At 40.2% G+C, this 27614-nt stretch overlaps 1 protein-coding gene across 1 annotated transcript in view; it reads left to right on the top strand.

Annotated features, from left to right (window-relative positions):
• The window catches only part of RAP2A (RAP2A, member of RAS oncogene family), a 35867-nt gene extending 10081 nt beyond the window's left edge, over positions 1 to 25786 (top strand). Inside the window, exon 2 of the mRNA XM_025924369.2 lies at positions 21916 to 25786. Coding sequence (XP_025780154.2) covers positions 21916 to 22153 — 238 coding nt within the window. The 3' untranslated portion in view covers positions 22154 to 25786. The remainder of the gene's footprint in view (positions 1 to 21915) is intronic.
• Positions 25787 to 27614: the final 1828 nt, after the last annotated feature.

Genomic DNA, 27614 nt, shown 5'->3' with positions numbered 1-27614 from the left:
TAGTTTGATGTGGTCCCATTTATTTATTTTTCTTCTGTTAACCTTTGCTTTGGTGTGAAATCCCAAAAATCCTTGCCAAAACCAGTCTCAGGGAGTTTACTCTCTATATTTCCTTCAAAGAATTTTATGGTTTCAGGTCTTCTGTTCAAGTCTTTAATCTATTTGAGTTGATTTTTGTGTATGGTAGAGATACTGATCCAGTGTCATTCTTCTGCATGTGGCTGTCCAGTTTTTCCAACACTATTTACTGAAGAGGCTATCCTTTCCCCATTGTATAGTTGTGGCTTTTTTTGTTGTGAATTAGTTGACCATGTATGCATATGTTTATTTCTGGGTTTTCTAGTCTGTTCCATTGATCTCTGTGTCTATTTTTTATGTCAGTGCCATACAATTTTGGTTACTCTAGCTTTGGAATGTAGTTTGAAATCAGGAAGTGTGACACCTCCAGTTTGGCTCTTTCTCAAGATTGCTTTGGCTGTGCTTCCACACAAATTTTAGATTTGTTCTATTTCTGTGAAAAATGGCATTGGATTTGATAGGGATTGCACCAAATCTGTAGATTGCTGTGAGCAGTACGGATATCTTAACAGTATTGTTTCAATTCACAAGCATGGAGTGTTTTCCCCGTTTATTTGTGTCTTCAGTTTCTTTCGTCAGTAGCTTATGTTTTGTTTTTTAATTGTTATAATCTATCAAAAAAACCAAAGTATTGAAAAAATAACACATCTCTGTATCTGCTTCCATGCATTCACTCAGCAGTGGCTGTCACATTTTCTTAATCGTGGCCCTAAGTTAAGAGATACATTTTACATTGTGACACAGCACACATGCGTGAGCACAGCATAAATATGTCTAACTAAAACCAGAGTTTCGTGAAATAATAGTTAAATTTCCTATGTTGCTTGTAATATTTTTTCTACTTTATTCTTTTTTATTTCATTGTTTTTAAATGTTCTTCTTGATCCACTCAATTGATCTCATCACACAGTTTGAAAAGGGCTGTCCTAGAATGTCTGTCCTCCAAGAAAAAATAAATACAACGATCTCAGTAATAGTTTGAAGCAACATTTATCTTTTCTTCCTGCTTTCCCAGTTTCCAGCAGCCCTACATAAATGCTACAAAAATGAAACACTTCCTAACCTGAGTTAGTAACATGCTAACCTCTGTTACAGAGAAAGATAAAGTTCAGACACTAAACAAAAAGATACATAAAGTCTGCCTTTTGAAGAAGCATGTGTTTGTGCGTGTTAAAAACATGACATTTTTCTCATTTCTTGTGTAATTTTATTCATTCTGGTAAGGCAGGATAGCTCCTGCCTCATGAAGACTTAAGACAGAAAGAGATGCTGTAGTGACATTCAGACTGGAACGTGTGATTGCAGGATGGTCCAGCTTTGCCACAGGCTGCCGAAGAAGCTTTGGAAAGTGATCTTTATAAGAGGTTTGCTGCCTCTGTCCAGGATGATATTGATTCAGCTCTCCCTGTGACAGTAAAAATAGATAAAGATGACCATAATTATATATATATATCTTGATATCACTTAGGAGAAATGCCCAAGAGAAACATCATAAACCCTTACTTAAAACATTTAGGAGTGTTATCTCTCATGCTTTTCTAAGGAGCAACCCTTACAAATTAATAATTCAAATGTGGAAATACCTCATCATGTTAATAATTCATTACATTTTCGTATTTTCTTCTCTATTAGGGATCTTTACAGCTTTCTGTAAATGAAATCTCAGGTGTTTTTCTCTGCCCCGGGATGGAGAATTTTGTTGTTTTGTTCTAAACTCTAAATACATCCATCCTTAGATTTCCAGGGAATATAACAACTACCGTATATATGATAATTGCTCTGATTTGGCATTTTATTTTTTTTATGCAAACTGATCTTATTTATAAAGATGGCAAGTGTTAATCTGGTTAAAGCTGAGTTGCAGTACTTAGTCATGTAATTAGAGGCAAGTTAACATTATCTGCATCTCAACGGCCTTGTCTGTAATATGGGTATAATACTGATGAGGTAATGAATGTAGTGTTTCTTTACATGGTAACCCTAAAATATCAGTAGTAAAGTTTCGCCAAAAATCACACAAATAGGAATGAAGTCTAAGTATTCATCTGACTTTATAAAACAGTATACTGCCCCACGTTTTCTTCAGAGTTAGACTTGCCTTACCGTATCTAGATAGCTATATAGCTAATTTAGTATTGCATTTCCATTTTTTTCCCACTGCTTTCTCGTCTGGGTGTGAAGTCCTAGTACAGTATGTTATAGAAATTATAGCATAGACTCTGGGGGTTTTGTCTTTGCCTTCCAGTAGAGACTGTGTTGGCTATAATTGGTGACAGTATGTTTTTGTGACTCACAAAGAATTGTGATGATTTTCAGTACATATATTTTAAGTACAAAGAACACATTACAAAAAGTGATGAGGCATATAGTAAGTATTTGTTAAATAACACTTCTTCTTGAAAATGTTGGTAATGGTAATAGACCTTTTTATGAATACCAGAAACTATTCATGGGGTTAAAGATCATTTTAACACTCTTCAATGGCCAGTTTAGATAGGTAGGTAGGTAGGGATAGATAGTTTAGAGACCGAGAAATGTTGACCGAGCTTTTTAATAAATTGATTCCAGAAGTTTTATTTGTCTTTGTATAAAAGTCATCACTGTCGGGGCGCCTGGGTGGCTCAGTCGGTTAAGCGTCCGACTTCGGCTCAGGTCACGATCTCGCGGTTCGTGAGTTCGAGCCCCGCATCGGGCTCTGTGCTGACGGCTCGGAGCCTGGAGCCTGCTTCAGATTCTGTGTCTCCCTCTCTCTCTGGCCCTTCCTCTCTCTCTCTCTCAAAAATAAATAAACATTAAAAAAAATTTTTAAAAAAAGTCATCACTGTCAACATTAAATACTATGCTTTAACCCACTTCATCTTCATTTGCATAACATTGCCCTGGGCATTAAGCAAAATCAGTACAAGATAGTATCTGGCCTTCTGGTATGCCAGCATGTACTGTAAGTGAGTATATATTTGACAGTGTTGAGCTAATTACATATATAGAGAGAGGGACAAAATGCTTTTTAAAACAATTTGATTTCTAAGTTCCAAAATATTTTTCCACCAAAAAACATTGCTTTTACCAGGACCTCCTTTTCTAAGGACTTTTTTCATGTGTTGTAACTCATTGTAGAAATGAAAACTTTGCCTGTAAGAGTAATGCCAACGATTATATATTTACTTCATTATGTTTAGTGTATTTTGATCCTCCTTGGAAATGAAATCTTATTTTCTGTTTATATTTGGTTGTAAAATGGTTTGAGCAGAATTGTTATTTTAGAAAGCATTAGAAAAGTAAACTAATTTGTGGAAAATTAAGAACAGTAGATTAGCTAGTCCTCCGGGAAGATAGCTGGGGACTAGTTAAAGATACTAGTTGATTATCAAGGATAGTCGAACATAGATTAAGAAATGAAGAGTAGGGGCACCTGAGTGACTCAGTGGGTGGAGCGTCCAGCTTCTGCTCGGGTCGTAATCTCAGGGATCGTGGTTTCAAGCCCCACATCGGGCTCACTGCTGTCAGTGCAGAGCCTGCTTGGGATCCTCTGTCCCCTCTCTCTGCCCCTCCCCCGCTCATACTCGCTCTCTCTTAAAAATAAATAGCCATTAAAAAAAAAGAAATGAATAAGCTTTACCTTTGTATCTTTTTTGTCTTTGCATTTAGCAAAACTGAAATGTCCAAATACGGTATATGTAAAATTATACTATCCAGAATGTCACCCCCACCTCCACTCAAATGACCCACATACACTCAAGACTGTTCTTTATCTGCTTTTGAACCAACACTCCAAACAAACACCGGCCATCAGTACTGTTGGTACCGTGGAGGGCTGGATGCCATGGCTCAGACAGATAGTTAAATACATGTATGCGCACATGCTTCAGAGCTAACTGGAAATTGAGACAACTTTATTAGCATACTTTTGAAGAGCAGGAGATGAGGAAAGAACTTCTTCATGGTTAATTCAGTTTGTGCACTATTGTAAGGACACACAACTTCTTTTTCGGTGGTCTCACGCTGAGGAACAGTAACGTTTGCATAAACTCTGTCCTTGCTCTCAAATGGCCATTAACCGGGTTCGGCGTGCTGCGGCCTTTAGTGAGGAAGGACCTGAGCTGCTGCGTGGGGCGCTGGGTGGGAAGGATCCTCTGGCTGCGTTCGGGCTCGGCAGGGACCATGCCGTGGCCACCAGCAGCAGTTGCCCAGAGGAAAGCAGCCCTCATGGCACGTTTACACCCAGGCCTAACAAGTCAGCACCCCAGTCCCAGAGGTACGTACCTTTGAAAGGCTACCCTTGATGACAGAAAACGCTTACTCCTAAGACCACCCTGAGCACGTCATCTGGTTTCGTTGAAAGAAACGCTTGGACGTTTATGGAAGAAGGGACTGTTTGGGGAAAGGAGATTGGGTCCATGGCTCTCATCAGCACATCCTGTTTAAATAATGAGTCTGGAAGCTTTTCTTTGTAGACCATACTGATTGGCTTCTCACAATCCCTTATATCTTTTCCTTTGATTAAGTATCACTGCTTTGATCTGGTCCCCTTTCTCCAAAGGGGACTACCTGGACAGTTCAGGTGTCTGCCTGTGTCCATGGCACATTATTTACAGTACCCATTTCTATCTCAGAAGTGTCTCTGGGCAATAAATTATATGCCCATTCTACACTCTTACCTCAAATCCCCTGTTTTTAGTATCATCACAATTTAAATAGATGTTCATGATGTCTAGTCTATGTATAGAGTCTCTTCCTTTGACCTGGCCAACATCCTTTTGTACTGCATTTGTTAATTTGGATCAACAAATACTGATGACGTTTTATTCGGTTTTTAAAGATGACATCATTTTCTCTAAGCATGCTGGATTAAAGATGGCTGCACATTCTTTGACACAACTCCCATTGAGAGGAGGATCCGTTTCCGTTCCCCTTGAATCTGGGCTGGCCTGCGACTACTTTGACCAACAGAGTGTGGCCAAAGTGATGCTAAGCAAGTCTTGGGCCTAGTCACTAACAAGACTAAGCACCTTCCACCATGGTCATTGGAAGCCCTGAGCTGCCGTGCTGGAGAATGCATGAAGAGGGCTGAGACTACAGTGGAGACTAGCCATGCCCACCAACATTCCAGGCTGGCGGTGAGGCCATCTTTGACCTTCCGCTCAGCCCAACCCTAACCGAGCACCACTGAGTGAGCCCCGCCAGAAGAACTGCCCAGCTCAGCTCTGCCTAAATTCCTGAAATAATAGGAAAATGGTTATGTCAAGCCATTAAGTTTTGGAGCAGGATTTTTGTTTGGTTTTTAAATGCAGCAATAATTATCTGAAACAACAAAACATGTTTAGGTAAACATGTTATTTAAGAAGTTACTTTGATAGAAGAGCACTATCTTTCTCTGTGAAGGTCTTAAAATATTATTAAAGATAAACAATAAGTGAATGAGTTGATGTTGTATCTTAACTCTTAAAAGATGGCAGGTTGATGTGAGCACCTACCACCTGCCCTCACAGCGTACGTGTCCTCACAGAGTACCTGCCCCGTGTCATTTTACTGTTCCCACCTACATACAATTAACTTTGAAGAGCAGATTTGATTGTATTAAGAACATAATATATTAAAGTTTAGTTTCCGCAGAAAAATCTAAGCATAGGTTTATACCCTTTGACATAAACTACCATCTATGTTAACAAGACAAGTTTCTTTCATGTATTTATTTGGTGCTAAACTGCTTCCATTTTGCTATCCAGCACCTGACACTTAGAAAGTTTGCCAAATTAGTAAAGGTCCCTTCAGGTCATTACATTTCTGGATTTTGGCCCTCTTGCTCCCAAATATCTGGAGACCCCCCTCCCCCCCCCATGCCACCATGAATCATGTTAAGCATTTCAGTAGCTAATGCAAGGCATGATAAAGAACATAAAAGAAACTATTCTCAGTAGTATACATCCAAAAATGCTTTTTTCAGCCTGGTGATCCTGGATATGCTTGCATTGTTTCTGTGACATTTCCACCGTAGTCTACATGCAAAAGCTGTCATCTTGGAAGATCATCATTTCATTAATTCATTCCATTTATTTTTTATTTTTATTTTTTTCGCTTTTTATTTTTTGAGAGAGAGCACGAGCAGGGGAGGGGCAGAGAGAGGGAGACACAGAATCTGAAGCAGGCTCCAGGCTCCGAGCTGTCAGCACAGAGCCTGACATGGGGCTCGAACCCATGAACCATGAGATCATGCCCTGAGCCAAAGCCAGATGTTCAACCAGCTGAGCCACTCGGGTGCCCCTAACTCACTTTATTTTGTGTGTCTATAAGAGGATTGATTCCAGCACTGGAGGTAGAGCTATATGTAGGACGTTCATAGCCCTCGTCCTTCTGAGGCCCCTGATGTAACTGCAAAGGTAGCAGAGCTGGTGTAAAGCAGAAACAAGACTTTATCTCAGAACTCCTCACTCGGCCTAGAGTTTTGTTTTGTTTTCGATTTTCTTCCATTAACTTACTAGGGCTTCAGAGCCATGGTTCATACTAACGACTTAGCGGTGTTTGGGGTGAGAAGGTGACCGGAGTAAGAAAAGAAACTTCGGTTTGGAGAAGATTGTCAGCCTTTGATATTAGAAGGAGTAGTATTTATTCTGTTTTCTTCGAAAACCAAATGGTCTTCAGCAGACGGTTAGATTTGGCCGTCCTTGCCAGGCGAATGGGAGCCAGACACAGAGGAGGTAAGATACTATGTCTGACATTTTTGGTACATTTTTACAGCTATATCACCACAATTAAGATTCTAGAACTGACTGACTGGCAGATGGTTTGAGAGAACTTAGAAAAGAGTAATCAGCATTTCTGTAGTATTTTACAGTATCCATAATACTTTAATGGCTAATTCACGTAAAGTGCTTAGTGCAGTGACTGGCCCCTACTAAGCCGTCTACAGATGCTAGCTATTATTAGTAAAGTCATCACCATCGTGTTCCTCAACATAATTCCTAAGTATCGTTAAAATTTCTGTCACAAATAAGGAACCTGCAGCTCAGAAAGGTCACATGACATCCAAGGGAGCAGAGCTCGGCTTTTTCTAGTTACCTGAAACCCAAATCCAGTTCTCTCTCCCTTATAATGCACTCCATGAGGATTTTAGCCGTTGACCAAATTGCAGTTGACCTTGACTCTTAGCCTAGGGATAAGCCTTGTCTAGTCAAGTGGCTTGGGGGGATGGGGAGAAAACTGTGCAATGTTTTAAGATAATAGTTGTGGAAGTGGCATATAGGATAGAGTACAGAGGTGAAGAATTGGAGGTGGGACCAGTTAGGAAGCGGTTACTTAGCTCAGGAATGAGTTATTTTGGAAATGGAAGGGTTTCTATAGCAGGAATGTAAATGAAGGGACAGATTGTCTCACGTCCAATAATCCTTGCTCTCCTCATCCTCTGTAATCACCGCACTAGACCTACTACAGCCCCTCATCCCAAACCTGATGACTATTAAAGACTGTTGAAGACGTTTTTTGCTTACCAGCCACTCTCCCTTGCTGGTTCCCACAGAGACTTCTTAGAACGGTTTATAACTTCTTTCACTTCAGGGTTGGTTTGAATTCTGCCACAGTATCTGTAGCTCTTCATTTCCAATGGTTGCTGTCGGGCACCATAATCTCCACCAATGGTGACAGTTTCCAGCTCCTTCATTGTGCAATTTTTTAATGTTTATTTATTTTTGAGAAGGAGACAGAGCGCGAGCAGGGGAAGGGCAGAGAGAGACGGAGAGGGAGAGGTACAGTGCGAAGCAGGCCTCAGGCTCCTGTGCCCAGAGCACAGTGCAGGGCTCGATCCCACGAACCATGGGATCGTGACCTGAAAGAAATCAAGAGTTGGACGCTTAACTGACTGAGCCACCCAGGTGTTTCTGGTGCTGTTTGTATTGTAATTTGGAAAGTAAGAAATATTTTATTATCTTACTACAATAGTGGAACAGTCTCCCAAGGCAAATATTCTTTTGTTCATAATTTAAAAGTTCCTAAAAAGTTTTAGCTCTTCATAGCTTTGCTGCATCTTTAAATCGTCTCCATTCGGAGAGATGGCTTCTGAAAAGTATTTGTAATTGAACTTTAACTGTGTACCAGCTACAGAGGAATTCTCATTCATAAACATTTTCATCAGAAATGCTAAAATGAAGAAGTGTCGAGAAGACGTATTCCATAAGTTAATAAACGGAGAGTTAGGTAACCGTTCAGACAACTTGCATGTGCCTGAGCAGCTGACTCAGTGTAGTCTTCTCAAGAACAAGAGCGGGACTTGTTTTGTGATGCACAGGTTTCGGATTTCAACTCTCACTAAAGGTAAAACGCACGTTTTATTTCTGGACACATTTGTTCCTTTGATAGATGAAAGCTGTGTGTTCTTCATTTATGTGTCTCAACGTGAACTTTCCCTGCTATTTAAATTATGTAGGAAGACCCATACTTTGTTGACAGATTTTTAAAACGATAGATTTTGATTTGGTAGACCAAATATACATTAAAACACACACTAAAATTTAGCTGCATATTAAAGTATCAAATACAGAGCAACAACTGCTTTCTAATACCTTATTTTGGGTATCTTGGATATTACGCTTTAAAAAAAAAAAAATAAGGCGCCTGGGTGGCTCAGTCAGTTAAGTGACTGACTTAGACTCAGGTCATGATCTCACGGTTAATGGGTTCGAGCCCCGCATTGGGCTCTGTGCTGGCAGCTCGGAGCCTGGAGCCTGCCTCAGATTGTGTGTCTCCCTCTCTTTTTGCCCCTCCCCTGCTTGTGCTCTGTCTGTCTGTCTCTGTCTCTGTCTCTCTTAAATATAAATAAACATAAAATTAAAAAAAAAAAAAAAGAGAATCAACTGGTTAATTTTTTGCATTTGGTTTTTAAGTGACAAGGTTTTAGGCTTCTAGTTGTGAACACTTCCTTACGCACATTCCTGGGGTAGAAGATGCCCACTTCTAATATATAAAAAGCCAGGTTAAATGTAGTCATCAAGATTTTTTTTTCTTTCTAACATAGGTATTTGAAGTACTGTGGTATCTTGATATGCCCAAAAAGAACTAAGGTTAGTTGGATCCAATTTATAAATCTGAGAGTGAAGAAAATGTTCAAAATTATCATTTTTATTTCCAGTGACGTGCTCTTTAGTATTAGCATTCCTTACGCTTTCAGTCCTCAGGCAATTTTGAATATAAATTAAACAGCACAGAACTTGGACAGAAATGTAAAATTGATTAGCAGTGTTCAGCTGAGTAATAAACTAACTGATCGACTGAATCCTGCACTTTCTGTGACTGAAAAACCCCGTAGCCAACATGCATGCTCGCTCAATTTGTCCTGAAGGTTATTTTCTGTTCCAATTTTAATGAGGAAATCATTTAGATAATTATCTTCTTTATTGATTTTTTTTCTGTTTTAATTTATTATTATTTTTTATTGAAGTATCACTTCTGTGCAGTAAAGTGCATACATCTTAGATGTCCAGCTGGATGCCTCTCCCGTATAGTCAAATCCCGGCTGAATGTCCGGGACACAAATTTCAGGCAGCACAGCGGTTTCCCTTGTGTCCCACCCTGTCACTGCAGGCCCAAAGACCAGCACAATCAGTCACGTCTGTTCCTGGGCTCCTGGCTTCTGTTGTTCCAGGTACCCTTCGTGAGATTCATCTATGCTGCTGGTAGCAGGAGCTAATTCTTTCCTAAGCCGCAGTAGTTCCCCTCAAATGGACGTACCACGATTCCGTCATCTCTTCTGGAGGGGGGTTGGGGCCGTTACCATTAACGCTACTGTGAACATTCTAGTACGTATCTGGGGTTGCACTCATGTACACTTTCTCTTGGGGGTATACCTCGGAATGGGATTACTGGGTACGAATGCATATTTGCAGCGTGAGTAAATACTGCCAAATGATTTTCCAAAGTATTTGTACCAACTTAATCTTGCGCTCACATTGTCAGTCGTCTTAATCTTAGCTAACCTGGGAAGATTCCTGTGGTGCCTCGTTGTGAGTTTAGTTTTTGTTTCCCTGGTGTGTAATGGTGTTGAGCACCTTTTCATTTGCTTCATGATGATTTGGGTGTCTTCTCCTAAGAAATACCTACTCCAGTGCTTTGTCCATTTAAAAATTGTATTGTTGTTTTCTTCTCTTTTGTAGAAGTCCTTTATACATTCTGGATAGAAGTCCTGTGTTAGATACATGTATTGCAAATACCTTTTCCCAATTTTTGGCTTACCTTTTCACTTGCTTAATAGTTTCTTTACATGAACATAATCTTAATTTTAGGGGCGCCTGGGTGGCTCAGTCGGTTAAGCGTCCGACTTCAGCTCAGGTCACGATCTCGCGGTCCGTGGGTTCGAGCCCCGCGTCGGGCTCTGGGTTGATGGCTCAGAGCCTGGAGCCTGCTTCCGATTCTGTGTCTCCCTCTCTCTCTGCCCCTCCCCTGTTCATGCTCTGTCTCTCTCTGTCTCAAAAATAAATAAACATTAAAAAAAAAAATTTAAAAAAAATTCTTAATTTTAATAAAGCCCAGTTTATTAACCTTTCCTTTTTTGGTTAGTTCTTTTTTTGTATCCTATTTAATATATTTTTAAGACTTTTAAGACTTCATTAAAGCAATAATTTAGAAGGAGCTTTAAAAATAGTACAATTACAGTGTTGCATGATTATCATTCACAGATTTTCAGAAGTAAACAAAATGTCCAACTGGTAAGAGTTGAAGGCTAAAATATCATTCTCTTTTTATTAATAGTAAGTTGAGAGTATATGGGAAGACCTTTAATAAGGTAAAATTTGAGTGGCAAATGATTGTTACCTTACCCAGTAAGATAACATGTCACATATGGAAAAAACATATAGGCCTTTAAAGAGACTCCCAGGTATAATCAGTGAAGGATGGGTGGAAATCTAAAGTAATATTAATAGAAACATGAAGTGAATAACCTGAGTAGGATATTTTAAAAATAAAAATTTTGTAGGAAAAGGAAGTAGCCGGTTCTATGGGAAAATCATCATTTTGTAAACTCTAAGCATTTTGTAAATGCTAAGAGGAGGTGGTCTTTAATGCTCATTAAGAACTCCATGATATACCAGAATCTTCTTTGTAAGAAGTAGTGATTTGGATAGCCAGGATCATTTTAAACACGGTCACAGCGAAAGTGTATTAGAAACAGGGTAGTAGAAGGCATATGGTAGTTCCCTTTGTGGTCTTATATTCTTAGTCATACGATAAAACTATACTTACAAAAACAATAGTTTACCTATGAGTCATTTCTGATTTCTCTTTTTTTGTCAAAACCACTACCTGCTCTGTGTCTTTCAACCAGCCCTTAGTATGTCTTGTTGGTGCAATTTCCAAATATATTTTATGTCTTTTTTTTTTTTTCTACTGCCATTGCCATCATCCCAGTTCAAGTCCTTGCTGTCTCCTGCCTAGACCACTTCAGGTGTCTTTTATCTTCCTGCTACTTTCGTGACCCTAAAATCCATTTTCTGTATGTTAGCCACACTGATCTCTTAACACATACGCCATGTAACTTCCCTGCCGAAAGTCCTTCAGTAGCTTTCTCCTCTTTCTCCTGTCCTTAGAATAGTAGCCATCGGTCCTCTTCATCCCTCATGCTCTTCTCTCCCCTTGCTCTTTATGATGTAACCATGCTAGTCTCCTTTTTGTTCCTTGAATAAGCCTACTACTTTCCTACTGCCTATCTTTAAAATCTTCTTCTGCCTAAAAGGTATCATTCCTGGTTTTTCCCATGGCTCATTCAACTCTCAATCCTCAAGCTTGTGCTTAGATTTCATCTCCTGGAAATGCCTTCTTTGATCACCCAGTGTAATTAATATTGGCCTACGCAGGTTATTACATAGTAATATCGATTTTCTTTGTAACAGCCATCACAGTCTTGCGTTATATTGTCTGTTTGTGTATAGTGTTTCCTCCAATTTTTGAATGTAAACTTCAGGGACTTCATTTGTCGTATATCTCCAGTGCCTCACACAATGCCTAGTGGGTACTCAAGAGATGTATTCATGAAAACCTATGCACCCCAAGTTCTTTTTTTTAATGTTTTATTCATTTTTGAGAGAGCGAGCTTAAGCATGGGAGGGGCAGAGAGAAGGGGACAGAGGATCCAAAGCAGACTCCATGCTGACAGCAGTGAGCCCATTGCGGGGCTCAAACTCACCAACCGTGAAATCATGACCTGAGCTAAAGTCAGATGCTCAACAAAGAGAGACACCCAGCACTCCTATGCTCAATATAAAATGTAAATAAGAGTTCAGACAACCGAACTAATTGGTTACAAAAGTAAGGGAAGATTTTAAAAGAGATGAAATTTGACCTGAGCTTTGAATGGCAGTTAGAATTTGACTGGTAGGAAGTAATGAATCACTAAATTCTACACCTGAAACTCATATTACACTGTATGTTAACTAATTGGAATTTAAATAAAACCTTGAAAATAACTTGATTGGTGAGGACCACTATAGTTAGATGACCACCATGAACAAGGAGACAGAATTAAGAGCAGAAGATTCTCTTTGGAAAGTTGTAGGAAATAAGGTTGAATTAGATATGAAGGGCAAGAGTTTGGATAGCTGAAGAACTAAATGGAAAAGTTTATATATGACATGGTTAACAGTGGAAAGCTGTTGTCAGCCCCTGAGTAGGGGAGCATGGATGACATCATGTAAGTTAATCATTGCAAGGAATTGGTGCATTTCACCTAAGTTTCTCTTTCAGGAGCATATTCTTCCAAGGTCTGTAGGGTCTGTAGTGATTTTTCCTATTTCATTCTGATCTCATTAATTTGTGTCCTTGTTTTCTTAGTGTGGCTAGAGGTTTGTCAATTCTACTGATGTGGAACTAGTTTTTTTAGTTTTCTATTTAGGTCTATTTCTATTTAGATTTACTATATTGTTTTTCTGTCTTTGATTTATTTGATTTTTCCTATTTATTATTTTTACTTTCTGCTTAATTTGGATTTATTTTGTGCTTTTTCTAGTTTCTTAATGTAGAAGCATAGATCACTGGCTTGAGACATTTCTTCTTTTCAAATATAGACATTTAATGCTATGATAGTTCTCTGTGACCTGCTTTAACTGTGTCCCACAAATTTGGGTATATTTTTATTTTCTTTCCATTAAATCTTTCCTAGTTTTCCTTGTGATGTCTTCTTTAAGCCATGGGTTATTTAGAAGTATATGGTTCAGTTTCCAAACATTTGTAGATTTTCTCATATCTTCCTGTTAATAATTTTTCATTTAATTCCATTATGGTCTGAGAACATATTTTGTATCATTTCAATTCTTTGACATTTGTTACAGTTTTTATAGCCCAAATATGGTCTATCCTAGTGAATGTTCCAGGAGCACTTGGGAAGAATATATTCTGCTTTTGTTGCATGGAGTGTTTTATAAATGTTAGATAAATTGTTTAATAGCCTTTTGCACTGCTACACAGTTTCTACAGTTGTGGTCATCTTCCCAGCAAAGTGGGCAGAAGATAGAAAGGAGAAAAGAAAAAGAGAGGAACATACAGAGATTTCCCCATATAATCCCTGCCTACACATGCATAGCCTCCCCCATTATCAACATCTCCCACCACAGTAGCACATTTGTGACAATTGATGAACCTGCATTGACACATCGTAATCATCCAAAGTCCACAGTTTACCTTAGAGTTTACTCTTGGTGTTGTACATTCTGTGGATTTGGACGAATGTTTAATAACATGCATCCATCATTATGGTATCCTACAGAGTATTTTCACTGCCCTAAAAATACTGTGTTGCACCTGTTCATCCCTTCCCGTCTCCCACCCCAACTCCTGGCAACCTTTGATCTGTTAACTTGTCTCCATAGTTTTGTCTTTTGCAGAATATCATATAGCTGAAATCGTACAGTATGTAGTCTTTCCAGATTGGTTTCTTTCACTTTGTAATGTACATTTAGGGTTCCTTCCTGTCTTTTCATGGCTTGATAGCTGACTCCTTTTTACTGCTGAATGAAATCCCATTGTCTGGACGGACCACAGTTTATTTATCCATTCACCTACTGAAGGATATCGTGGTTGCTTCCAAATCTTGGCAATTATGTGTGAGGTTGCTACAAACATCCATGTGCAGGTTTTTATGTGGACACAAGTTTTCAGCTCCTTTGGGTAAATACTTGGGATTGCTAGACTGTGTGGTAAGAGTATGTGTAGTTTTGTAGGAAACCACCCAAGTGGCTAAACATTTTGCATTCCCACCAGAAGTGAATGAGATTTCCTATAGCTTCACATCCTTCAGCATTTGGTGGTGTCAGTGTTCTGGATTTTGGCCACTCTAGTAGGAGTGTAGCAGTATCTCATTGCTTTAGTTTGCATTTCCCTGATGACATATGATGGTAGAGCATCTTTTCATATGTTTATTTGCCACCTGTATATCTTCTTTGATGAGGTGTCTGTTAAGGTCTTTGACTGATTTTTTATTGGGTTGATGGTTTTCTTATTGTTGAGTTTCAAGACTCCTTTGTATGTTTTGGATAATAAATCCTTTATCAGATGTAAAAATATTTTCTCCCTCAGTTGGTTTTTAATACAACATTTAAAATGCCTCAGTTGCATTGTCATGATCAATTGGTCCCTCACAAACTATGAGGAATCGATTCTTCTGATACAGTGCCAGCTCTTAATTTCTAGGAAGGCAGATTATGTTTATTAACCTTGGTGTGGAGTATCCCTGATAGCTTTGAATGTCTTTTTAGTGTCATTATTCTCCATGCTTAATTTTTGTATTACATTTACAGATTTCTCTCTCTTCTTCAGGATGCATTCTGAAACCAGCAGAAAGTCAGAGCAGAGGACTGTGGTTTCATTATTCAAGCTAAATTACCAGAAGTGCCCTTTTAAGATGAAATATTTTGTCACTTCAAAACAAGTCAGTCTAGAGGAAGAGAGCAGCCTTACTTAGCTCATGGTTTCCATCCTTACAAGAAGTATTGATATTTCGTGCTAGCAAGCTGTGGTAGAAGCTGTCACCTCCTAGCCAAAAACAATCCTTTTTCTTCAGGACTGCCACAATACTTTACTGAAAGATTAAAAATATCAGTCCCACGGTTGCAGAAACAGGCACTCTTAACTTACACACTACTGGTTGTAATACAACTTTTGGGATGCCAGTTAAGACTCTGTGTGTGTGCACAACAATCTGATGAACTTAGAAATGTGATTTTTCTGGCCCACCTACACACATATTACATATACCTTTGAGACAGAAATCACACGTCTAAGTGTAGCTCATCAGACTGCTGTTTATGTTAGTAAAAAAAAAAATGAATCAGTAAAAAAAATGCATTAATGGGGAAGAAGTAATTAAATTATGGTACAGTTAGAGTATAGAGTCTATAAAATGTAATACTACTTAGCCATTAATAAAACTTACATCATTTATTGAAATGGAAATTTCAAATATAATTGATATAGTCTCTTTTTACAAAAACTAATATCTATGTTTATGTAGATTCATATAGGAAAATAGTCTGGAAGGATATATACCAGAAAGTTAGATTATTCTCATGGAAATGGGATTAAAAATGTCTTTCATTTTCCTCCTTACCTATTTAAATATCGCTGGGATTTTTATCATTATTATGGCTGACCCTTGAACAGCATGGGTTTGAACAGTGCAGATCCACTTATATGCAGATTTTTTTCAATAAATAGAGTACAGTACTGTAAATGTGTTCCCTCTTTCTTAGGATTTTTTTTTAATTTTTTTAACATTTATTTATTTCTGAAACAGAGAGAGACAGAGCATGAGCAGGGGAGGGGCAGAGAGAGAGGGAGACACAGAATCTGAAACAGGCTCCAGGCTCTGAGCTGTCTGCACAGAGCCTGACGTGGGGCTTGAACCCACGGACCGCAAGAGCATGACCTGAGCCGATTAAAAAACCGAAAGCCATTAAAAAACCACTGAGCCGAAATCTGACACTTAACCGACTGAGCCACCCAGGTGCCCCTCTTTCTTAGGATTTTCTTAACATTTTCTTTTTTTAGCTTACTTTATTATAAGAATAAAGTATATAATACATATAACAAAGTATGTGTTAAATGACTGCTTTTGTTATCAGTAAGGCTTCCAGTCAACAGTAGGCTACTAGCAGTTAAGTTTTGGGGAAGTCTGTATGCTGTCAGCGCCCCAATTCCCACATTGTTCAGGGTCGACTGTACTTATTTAATTTGAGCAGGGAGAGGAGAAAGAAAACCTATTTGCATTCTGGAGAAACAGATTTCTATATTCTAAAGAGTACAAGAACTAGGACCTATGGGAAGGGCCAAGATGTTACAAATGACAGCTCACGAGACAGGGATAAACCTTTTAACACTGGCTTTTTAACACTAATGTTTAACAGAACTGACAGAAAGGACAGAATGGGTTGTTTGAGATATGAGTTCCGCATCACTAATGATGTTCAAATATAGCCATTTGGTGAGGTTGTCATGGAAGTGGTTGGAGCCTCGAGTGGTTTGACATTTTGCCTTGAGACTCTCTTGGTAGATGAGATTTTTAACATGAGGGGAAGGTTGACTAAGGGGACCTATAAAAATCTTCCTGATTTTGGGGCGCCTGGGTGGCTCAGTCGGTTGGGTGTCCGACTTTGGCTCAGGTCATGATCTCACGGTCCGTGAGTTCGAGCCCCGTGTTGGGCTCTGTGCTGACAGCTCAGAGCCTGGAGCCTGTTTCAGATTCTGTGTCTCCCTCTCTCTCTGACCTTCCCCCATTCATGCTCTGTCTCTCTCTGTCTCAAAAATGAATAAACGTTAAAAAAAAAAAAAAATCTTCCTGATTTTCATTCCTGAATTCAGAGACAATTGTACTTCAACCTGCTTGTGCAAAAGTGACTTAGAAGAATGCAGCATGACACAAACTGTGAGATCGTGACCTGAGCTGAATTCAAGAGTGGTAAGAGCCTAACCACTTAACCGACTGAGCCACCCAGGCGCCTCAGCACTACGCTTCCCTCCAAAGGAAGTTAAAGGCGCTGACCGTAGTGGTTTCTGTCTACACCTTATCACTGGTGAATAAATGAAGGGAAGAAGGAATTGATTCTGGATTTGCCGCAGTGGAAAACTATGAACTATGTCAACACAGTATGGTTTGAGGTCACGAAGCAACAGATTAGGCCAGTGTCTTTAAAACCCTGCTGACCCGCACGAGTAGTCTTCAGAGCTTACACATGTAGATATATATATTTTTTAATAGCCTCTTTGTGGGTCTCTGGTCCCATAAGTTCAGATCCAGTAGGTCTGGAGTAGGGCCTGGGGATCAGTACTTTTTAAAATTCCCAATTATTTTGGCAATTGGCCAAGTTTAGGCACAACCAGAAGTAAAACATACATACACACATACATATGCATACACACATATCAGGACAGTTACCAAAAAAGAGAAAACAACATGAGACTATTGGAAAGCCATTAAAAAACCACTGGAATCCATTGGCAAGCATCAAATGTTGTGAACTCTGTGAAGCTACCTCACTGAGAAGCCTGTCGGCATTCTACAGCTGAGTGATACTCAAGCCTGAGTGTCTCATGATCCATTCAGTGCATTAGGCAGAGCTAGTTTTATTCATCAATACGTCATGTAATCATGCTCATGAATACAATAAACACTGTAAAAATCATGTCGATAAAACAACTGTTTGCAGACTATAAACAAATATAAGATTATTTGAGCTGCATGACCATAACCCTGCTCACGTTCTTAAAAGAAATACCAAGGAGGGGCGCCTGGGTGGCTGAGTCGGTTAAGTGTCTGACTCTTGACTTCAGCTCAGGTCATGATCTCACGGTTCGTGGGTTCGAGTCCCACATCGGGCTCTGTGCTAACAGCTCAGAGCCTGGAGCCTGCTTCAGATGCTGTGTCTCCCTCTCTCTGCACCTCCCCCATTCTCTGTCTCCTCTCTCTCTCTCTCTCTCAAAACTAAACACTTAAAAAAAAAAAAAGATCATCCTGTTGGGTGTTGTGCCAAGAAGAGTGCTAAGCTGTCAGCCATCACTTGGTCAATGATACGTACTGATTGTGGGAATGGCCCACTAGGTCCTGATTTTTAGCTTCGAAGCTGAAGCGCGCCTTGGAAACCTAGTCCAGCTCACTTTATAGTTCAAGAAACTGGGAACCAAGAGATGAAGTTAATTTGCTAAATTCACAGAACTAGCTAGAGGCAGTTCAGGGACCGGAGTCCTGGTCTGGCTTTGTTGGTTTTTCAGCACACCCTTGCTGGAGCAGGGAGCAGGGTTTCCCCACGCTCCCCCTCTGTTGCATCAACACAGGGCTTTTTTGCTTTTTTCCCTTTGCCTTCTCACCCGCCCGCCTTGAGGAGGATCCTGGTTTCCCCAAATCTTACCCCCTCCACACAGGACCCGTTCCGTCAACCCAACCCAAAGCCTCGCCTCCCCTTCCGCACAGGTAGCTGTATCTGGAGAAAGAAGCCTTTCCTGCTCTGCTTGCTCCTCTTCCCCTCCTGCTCAGCCCAGGGGACTGGAGAAGGCGAAGGCTGGCGGCAGGTGGCTGCTTTGTTCCTTGACTCGGGGTCAGTCTCTCCTGCCTGTCTGTCCTCAGGAGCTCCTCACCTCCCTTCTGACACTTTAAGAAGCTGTGTCCTCGCAGCAGCGGGCAGGCGGGACAGGAAAGAAGCACTGCCCCGCGTTTCCCCGGCACTCGGGGCTTTCTAGCGCATCCTGTGAGCTTTACAGCAACCTGTGCGTTCAGTGGGAACAGATCCCCTGACACCCTTTTTACCGACAAGGAAGTGACTACAGGTGAATACGGTGCAAGGTTTGCTCAGTCTTGCAGCCTCAGTGGCCAGGCTGGAAGCCGAGCCTCCAAATCCCAGTTTCGAATCTTTTCTGCGGTGTCATGTATTAATGTTAACAGCAAGAGACACAATTTCTTACCGTCTGCTATTCCGAGATGTAGAGAATACTTCTTTTTCCCGAAGACCTTTGAAAGTCTTCTGAGGACATCAGTCTGAATTGCTCCAGCCGTTTTAGCATCTCGGTCTTAGAGAAGACCACTGACCATTCAGATAGTGATATAATGGCCAGGCTCTCTGCTACTAAACTGTCACCTTCACTGGACAGTTAACTAAATGCTGTTACATACGGACTTATGTTTGCAGTGTTCCTGTTGCCCTTTTGAGAATCCGTTGGCAACATTTATTCAGATTCTTGATTCAAACGGCGTGTGATACAACTGCTAATGATTTGATATGTTTGCAAGTTTTGAAAATCCACACAGCTGTAGCGTTTAGTTAGAAGTGTAAGAACTATTTCTTTACCTATAAAACATGATTTCATACTTTATTTAAACTAAAAACATAGTCTCTAAAACACTTACTGCTTAACTAATAAGAGAAAGTGATGTCATCACTTTCCCTGTTAAGGATGGTCCACAGAGATTGAAATTAATTTTTAACCCGATTAAATTCAACCAATACATTTTTCGGGATTGTATTCATGTTTATGTTCTTTCCCTGCCAAACAAGGTGATTTAAAGTAACGCTGCGGTGTATATACTCTCATAAGGAAAACCAAAATGCAGTTAAAAGCTTGCGAGTAAAATAAGGTCGGAAGGCTGAGAGAGCTCATATGCAAAGCAGCTGGTCCGCAGCGTTTGTAATGCAGCTTCACCTTGCTGCCACTTGTCCTTGCAGAGGCCACCGGGCACACATAATTGTTTGTAGGGAAGAGTCCTAGAAGGTGTGAAAAACCCGCGTGTCGTACGGCCAGAGCTCGCAGTAGGATCTGAGGCCACAAAGCACAAGGCCCAGCTGGGCCACAGTAAATTCAGATAAAGCCACTGATACACATTGGAGTTTGTCCAAATCCATTTCCTGCAAAAGAATACCCAAGTTCTAGATTTACCTTTGATACGGTTGTCCCCACACATTTTTAAGTTGTTTTTATGTTCCAGATTGCTAAGTGGCGCACTGCTGGGAGCCCTCTTGTTGAAACAGTTCTCAGTTTGACCGAGTGCCAGACACAGAAGTGAGACTCTGGTGGGAATATAGTTTGCTTTACAAGCGTGAGTGAGGGGAGAGAACCAATTTCACCGAGTGAGGAGACCGTGGAAGGATTCTCACTCATATTAACCACCTGCCCAGCACTCAGTTTCCTGAATGATAAAAACTCTGTACGAACCCCGCCTCAGTGAAGTCCTATGTGGTTAGTTTTCTCTTCTGATGGAGTGGCCGCGTCCTGTCACATTTGTTATCCTTATGTGCAATGGTGTGGTTTACTTCCTTTATAGATTAGAGATGCATTCTGCTTAGGGGAAGGTACACACATACACACACACACACACACAGAGAGACACACTGATTTATACTAAAATCACGAGAAGCTTTTAAACTGATATTTGGGGCACTTGGGTAGCTCATGTGATTAAGCATCTGATCTTGATTTTGGCTCAGGTCGTGATCTCATGGTTCATGAGATCAAGCCCCTGTCTGGCTGTGCACTAACAGCGTGGAGCCTGCTTGGGATTCTCTCTCTTCCTGGCTCTCTGCCTCTTCCCTGCTCGTGCTCTCTTGCTCTCTCTCTAAAAGATACATAAACTTAAAAAAATTAGAAAATAAATAAATGATGTTTAAAGTAAAAATGATAGCCTTAGGAAAATATATTAGCAACATTTCTTAGAACAAACATAAACAATATTAGTAAATAACTATGCAGAGTAGCACCATGTATTTTTACACTGTGAGTAACAATCATAAAGAGAATCGATCAGCTTTAGGTATCAAAATGATTTAGGGCCTTTTTACTTTGTTCTTTTCATACCGTTTTGTTATCCTTATTAGTCTAGCTTTTTTCCAGATGTCATAACTCACAGACGCCTTATCTTTGTCTGGCTGCTGTAACAAAAAACCTCAGAATGTGGGGCTTAAACAACAGTTTGGAGGCAGGAAGTCCAAGATCAAGCCTCTGCCAGCTTCTGTGTGTGGTGAGGGCCCGCTTCCCTCGTTCTTGGACTCATCTTTTTGCTGAGCCCTCACATAGGGTTGGGGCAAGGGAGCACTCCCCTATCTCTTTTCCATATAAAAGGGCACCAATCCCATCCATGATGAAATCACTGCCCCAAAGCCCCAAACTCTTAAATACAATCACAGTGGGGCTTAGGCTTCAACACTGGGAAGAAGGGGCACAAACATTCGGCCTGTGGCACACTTGTGCTGGTTAGGAAGGAAGGGACGGCATCAAATAAAGCTAATGACTGAAATGTTTACTCCTTGCAGGCTGAAAAGAACCATGATGTCTTTCAACTGGCTAATCTGGAACAGTTTTATCAAAGGGATAGAATGTAGTCATATTTGATAGTTTCCATCCTAATGATTTCTACTGTCTTTTGTCTTAGGAACTATTCCAACATGACCAGTTTTGTATATTTATGGAGCGGAGTAAAATGCTGACAATTATAAATCGTTTGCTTGCTCAGTAGAGCTATTACTTCATCAACCGAAATTTTGAGTAAGCATCTCTTAGAATGGAAAAAGTTTAAATTAAGCCACCTAACAGGATTTATTCTGAGATTCTGAGACTAATTTTCCAAATATATCTGGAAAGGTAAATTGATTTTCGAAGCTGTATAATTGATTCATGTAAAGCCTCGTTTCCAAAACCCCATTTACTATCCACTGTGAGGGCAGCACCTGAATGCCCTCAGGGAGATGTCAAGCCAAGTGAGGCAAATGACGTTTCGGGCAACTAAAGAGAATGTTTGTGGTAGAATAGAATGAAAAGAGAGAAGATACGTTTTAGCCTCTGAGTGCCAACTTTTATAACGTCTGTGTCTCGTTTGCTCTCTTGTAGGTATGAGAAAGTGCCAGTCATCTTGGTTGGGAACAAAGTGGACCTGGAAAGTGAGAGGGAGGTGTCATCCAACGAAGGCAGGGCCCTCGCCGAAGAGTGGGGCTGCCCCTTTATGGAGACTTCTGCGAAGAGCAAAACGATGGTGGACGAACTCTTTGCCGAAATCGTGAGGCAGATGAACTACGCCGCGCAGCCTAACAAAGACGACCCGTGCTGTTCCGCCTGTAACATCCAATAGCGTCCGATGCGGCCGCCCCGGTCGGGCCTTGCCCGCTACCGCAGGCGAGGGCGCACCTCGTCCACACGACTGCGGAGTCCGCAGGGTGTGGGGGGTGACTCTGCAGTGCAACGGCCACCCTCGTTCGGCGTCGAGCAGTGATTGTCAGTTGAGGTCTCTGAGTACCACTTGGGGTCAGTAGCTACAGTCTTCACCGTTGTCCTCGGCCTCCTGGACGCACCTGCAACCTGAAGGCATAGCCAGTCTACAGGGTGATCTCCTTCGGAAGCTGTGGTGGCATTGTCACCGAGTTGACAGAAGCAACTATTGTATAAATTCAAAATAATCATGAGAGAGAAACCGGAAGAATCCCTATGACCACTTGCGGTTAAGATATTTTGTCTTCTTTGAAAAAAAAAAAAAATAAGTAAAGGAGAAATATTTTCCTATGGAGAGTACTGAAATTTCAGGACTTGAGATAGTGCTTCTAACCAATGTATTCCGTCAAGTCAGTAACAGCTGACCTGCCAACGGCATTACAGGGAGAGATTCTTTCCTCAGCTGACACATTTCTGTTCCTCAAAATTGATGCTTAACTGTAGATGTTATCCTAACGTGTGACGCAGAACTAACTCGTGCATCGATCCTTGCTAGAGCAAAAAAAATCAGAACAGGTTGTGTACGAATACGATCTGGCTTTCGAATGTGTTAAATCACCTGCTTTGCCACCCAAAATGGAGGCTCTCACAAGGGTTTGATCCAAATTCAACCCCCAAGCCCACCCTCTGTTAACAAAGCGGGCATGGTCTTAATTGACAAGAAGAAAACGATGTGATGGGAAGATTGCCTCGCCTTACTCACAAGAAGCGTTCTGGTAGATTAACTAGTACCATCGTGTAAGGAAAATGAAGCCATGTTGCATCCACGTGTTCCCGTTTGCAGAAACCTCGCAGGACAGTACACACATCTTGCATTTTTTACGTTCGTTAAAGCAGCAGACCTTCTTGCCTTTAAGGGCTCTGGTTGTGGTGTGATTCTTGGCTAACCTGCTTTCGAAATCACGTTTGCTATAGCAGAGCTTTATTGCAGGCATCTAAAAATTGAATAACCATGTGAATTGGGGCTTAAAAGTAGAACATAAATTATAGAGTGGAAGGTAAGGGACAAAAAAAACCAAAACCAAAAACAAAAAAACACCAACCCTTTTATCTTTAATTTTCCTGGGGAATTATATAAAGATTTTCTTATAACAATTTTGCCCTGATTACTGAAGTGGCAAATAAAGCTAGAGAGAATATTTTCTTTTGAAAAGGTGCTCAAGCTCTGACATTTTGGGTTTTCATAGCCGTGAAGTATTTATCATTTGCATGACTAGTGGCACAGGAAAAACCTATTCGTAGGTTTTACAATCAAGTGCAGAAGGGTTTTGAGCAAACTTCAGAGCTGTAAATGCTGAAGAGAGTATCCTGAGCGAATCCTCTGGAGATAGATTTGGCCTTCAGAACTGCAATAGCGCTGAGCCTGCGATCTGCATCCTGCCCCACACTTTGTTGCTTTCACACACTTGGGCAAGTAACCGCTGGTCTTCTGTGGGTACCTGAGAGAGGAGTGTGTGTTTGCGTGTGCATGTGTGTTTATTGTTCCTGAGAATTTGGCACAAGTCAGAGATCATTGCCTACACTGAGCATCCCGACTGCAGAATATAGTGTAGAAAAACATTTTTTTAAATTATTTGCGTGTTTTTGACACTTTCTGAAATCCTTGGTAACACCGAAGTGTTTAGTGAGCTGGCATTAAGCTTAGCGAATAGCAGAAAGGTGGATAGTACTTTTCATAGGTGAGAAAACAGAGATATGTGGATCCAACCAGGCTGTGATTGTTAAAAATCTTTGAATTGTGAACATTTGCATTCTTCAATATCGGTTTTTGTTTTTGTTTTTGTTTCTTTTATAACCCCCAATTGTGAAGCACCTTGTTTACAGGATGGAAAGTTCTAACCCATTTTACTGAAACAGATTTCAGTATGTAACAGTTGATTTGACTCAAACCTTTAGAGAAACCAGAGATTCAAGAAGTACGATTTATCTACTGAAAAATAGAAGTATTTGTTAGTGAATCGGTTGAGACTTGAAGCGTCTAACTTCTCAGAATGATTGTTTTTTTAGAATTCCATATTTAACAGACAACTAAGAGCACATATTAAAAACATCTGTAAAGACTACAGTTTTACACTATGGATTGCCATGCAGACAAGAAAAAGAAGTCAAATATGAAAAGTATGGCAAAATGTAAGGTGGAAAGATTAACTAAAAATCCGGATTTTCGTCCCCCGTGTTTGCGTCAGACAGTAAGGTGGGTTTTCACTGTAAAGATGTTGATAAGAACTGATTTGGCTGCCTGATCAGCGTCTGCACACAGCCCTTCATATTTAGTGACAAAGCATCAAAGATATCCAGAAACATGGGAACCCTCTTGTGCTCTTAACTGTTGGTATTTCATCTGGTATGAATATAACTCGGTTTGAATGAATGTGTTTGTTGAGATGTTAATAACAAGCTTAAGAACGGGAGGATTAAATTTGTTGGCACACAAATCATCGTGGCTACAGAGAAAAGTTGGTGACCTTGTGTCGCTATTTATTTTATGCCCTGATCAGACTAGCACCTAGATAAGTGAAAGTTTTTCTAACATGCCTTAAAAATGTTATGGTTTGATCCAAAGACCCACTTTTTCTTTAGCTATTTGTGATAAGCTTTTTCCTTTGTTTTCCTTTTGTGTTGTTTTACTTTCAACACAGGCAGCGTTTTTTAAGTTCTTTTTTTCCCCCCTTTTATGTTGCAGCTTTTGGGGGGGGGGGTTCTTTTTCAAGCTGTGATAGTGATGGTAACGGATGCCTTTCATTTTGTTCAATTTACAACATACACGCCAGCATCGGATCAAAAGCGTTACGTAAAATCTTCCTTAAACTATCGAAAGGTGCTCCGTGATCTTTTCCTTTGGTTCGTAGAACTAGAACTGAATTTTTGACTAAGTGCTAGAATTGCCGTCACTCTTCTGTGGAAAAACTACTGATATTTTATGCTTTTCTTTGTGAAGAAATGTTGCCTAAGGATGTCTGCTGTGTGTTTTCAGGAGTTTTCCGATGGGAATGTTGTCCGTGTATGTCTGAATGTGAAAGTGCTTATTTTGTTTGTTGCTGTTGGTTTTCCGCTGGTTTGTTTTGGTTTTTAGTTGTTCTTCTCACTAGCCTTGTGTTCACGCTGGTAAGCTTTACCTGTCTCCTTGGCCAATCAAACGTTTGAGATTATGGGGGTCTTTTTTTTTTTTTTTTTTTTTTTTTAATTAACGTGTCATTGTGCATCTATTAAATCTTGATCAGGGTTTCAAGAATGACCGCAGTGGGTTTTGGAAACAGACTTATCATTATTGATTTGGGGTTTCCCAGAGATATAGTTCACAGTTCATTGTTGAGCTCTAATACAACTGACCATTTAAAATTGAACAACAGTTTATTGTTTTGTAACAATGTCAGTTGTTAAACCTTGACATTTCGATTAAAACATGGATTGTAGTTATAACTCAATGCAAATTCAACAGTTGTATTTGGAGTTAAATTATTTTAACAAATAAATTTATTTAATGAAACTTCCTCTGGATTGGTTTGGTTCGGTTTTTGTACATGTTCGTGAGGGAAATGGGATCAATATATACGAAAACAACTAAGAATTGCCATAGAATGAATTTAATACTCTTGATACAGAAATATCCAAGCTGAATTAAATGGACGATGCGTCATAAAAAAAGGAAGGTTAATAGGTCATTCTCATACCCTTCATAAATAATAACACAAGAAAGACTTTAAAATTAGTAATTACAGGGGTAATTACTGATTTTACTGGGTGGCACAGTCGGTTAAGTGACTGACTCTTGATTTCGGCTCGGGTCATGATCTCATGGTTTGTGGGTTCGAGCCCCGAGTCGGGCTCTGTGCTGACAGTGCAGAGCCTGCTTGGGATGCTCTCTCTGTCTCTCTGCCCCTCCCATGCTCTCTCTCTCTCTCTCTCTCTCTCTCTCTCTCAAAATAAATAAAATTTTAAAAAATAAAATAAAATCAGTAATTACAAATACAAACTTGTCTCCATAAATAGTGTTTTATATTTTTGTGGACAGCTAGCTAATTGGAAGTCTCAATGCTAATGTGAACACAATCATTCCAGGTAATTAACGTTAATTAGCAGTTGCTCTGTGGTCCTGCTAGTGTAACTAAAATGTATCCTTCTAGTGAGGGGTTGGGGCTGTCTTTTTGTTGAGGTCTTGTGGATTTTAAGGTGCCAGAAGCTGGAGGTTGCTGCTCGGTGGGGCTGTAGGGCCTGCCTGTTCTATATGGGGCCCTGTGAATGTTGACAGAGGCTGTTAATTATGTACAGCCTTCAGCTGCCCTGATAAGGAGCCCATTCATTCCCTAAGCTAATTTAAACTATGCCTTTTGGTTATGTTGCCTTCAGACTCTGTTGAAATCCTCTGGCAACATTCCACCAGTTTAGAGGCTTCATTGTTTTAGAATATAAGAATAATCTGAATGAATATAACGGAGGCACTGTAGATAGGATCTCAAATATTTAAAGGAAAACGTGCCTATATTTTAGTATAATAAATCAGTATCTGGTTAGCCTCATGATCTCACTTGAAGCTTTTATAAAGTAATTAAACCTATCAAATTATAATTTCAATTGGGAGAATTTCTTTATGGCCAAAGAGCAGTATTTTGAAATTCTCCCAAGTTGTACTATTTACTGATTGCTGGAGGGCCGTGAGTGGAAATCTAGGGAGCTGGAGGAGTAAAGTGCCGCCCAGTTTGGAACCCATCTGACCCCTGGAACCTGTGAAGCAGACAGAATGGTCACAAGTTCCCTAAAAAAGCTGCTCACCTATTTGTTTCTTAATTTTCAAAATATATGTTACATGTAAGTACTAATAAACCATAGTAGCACTCATTTGTCAAATGGATAAACTGGTTTCACATTTTTTAATATTAACTTCTCTGGTTTTGTTTTCTCTTTGAGGTATTGGGGGTTTTTTGGGGGGTGGGGGGGTTCAGAGAGAGAGAGGGCACAGTGAACGAGGGGGAGAGAGAGAGGGAAAGGGAGAGAAGCAGGGTTCACCCGATGTGGGACACGAGCTCACAAACTGCGAGATCATGACCTGAGCCAAAGTCAGATGCTTAACCGACTGAGCCACCCAGGCGCCCCGAGGTGTTAGATTTTTTAAAAGATCTGCTGCTTTTCCAGGTAAGATGATGTAGTATATCTTTTGATACTTTCTTAGAACAGTAGTCTTCATGTTCTACTTCTAGGATTTCTCTATTAGTGAAGAAAAAGAAGACTGACTATCAACTTGGAAGATTAAATACAAAGACCTATTTAGTACACACAAACTAGGAAAAAAGAAATTGTAGGAATGATACTTGGTTTAGTTTATGGGA

Source organism: Puma concolor, chromosome A1, assembly GCF_028749965.1.
Source record: "Puma concolor isolate L17-30 chromosome A1, mPumCon1.1.hap2, whole genome shotgun sequence".
Taxonomy (NCBI): Eukaryota; Metazoa; Chordata; class Mammalia; order Carnivora; family Felidae; genus Puma; species Puma concolor.
This window is presented reverse-complemented; position numbering and strand designations above follow the sequence as displayed.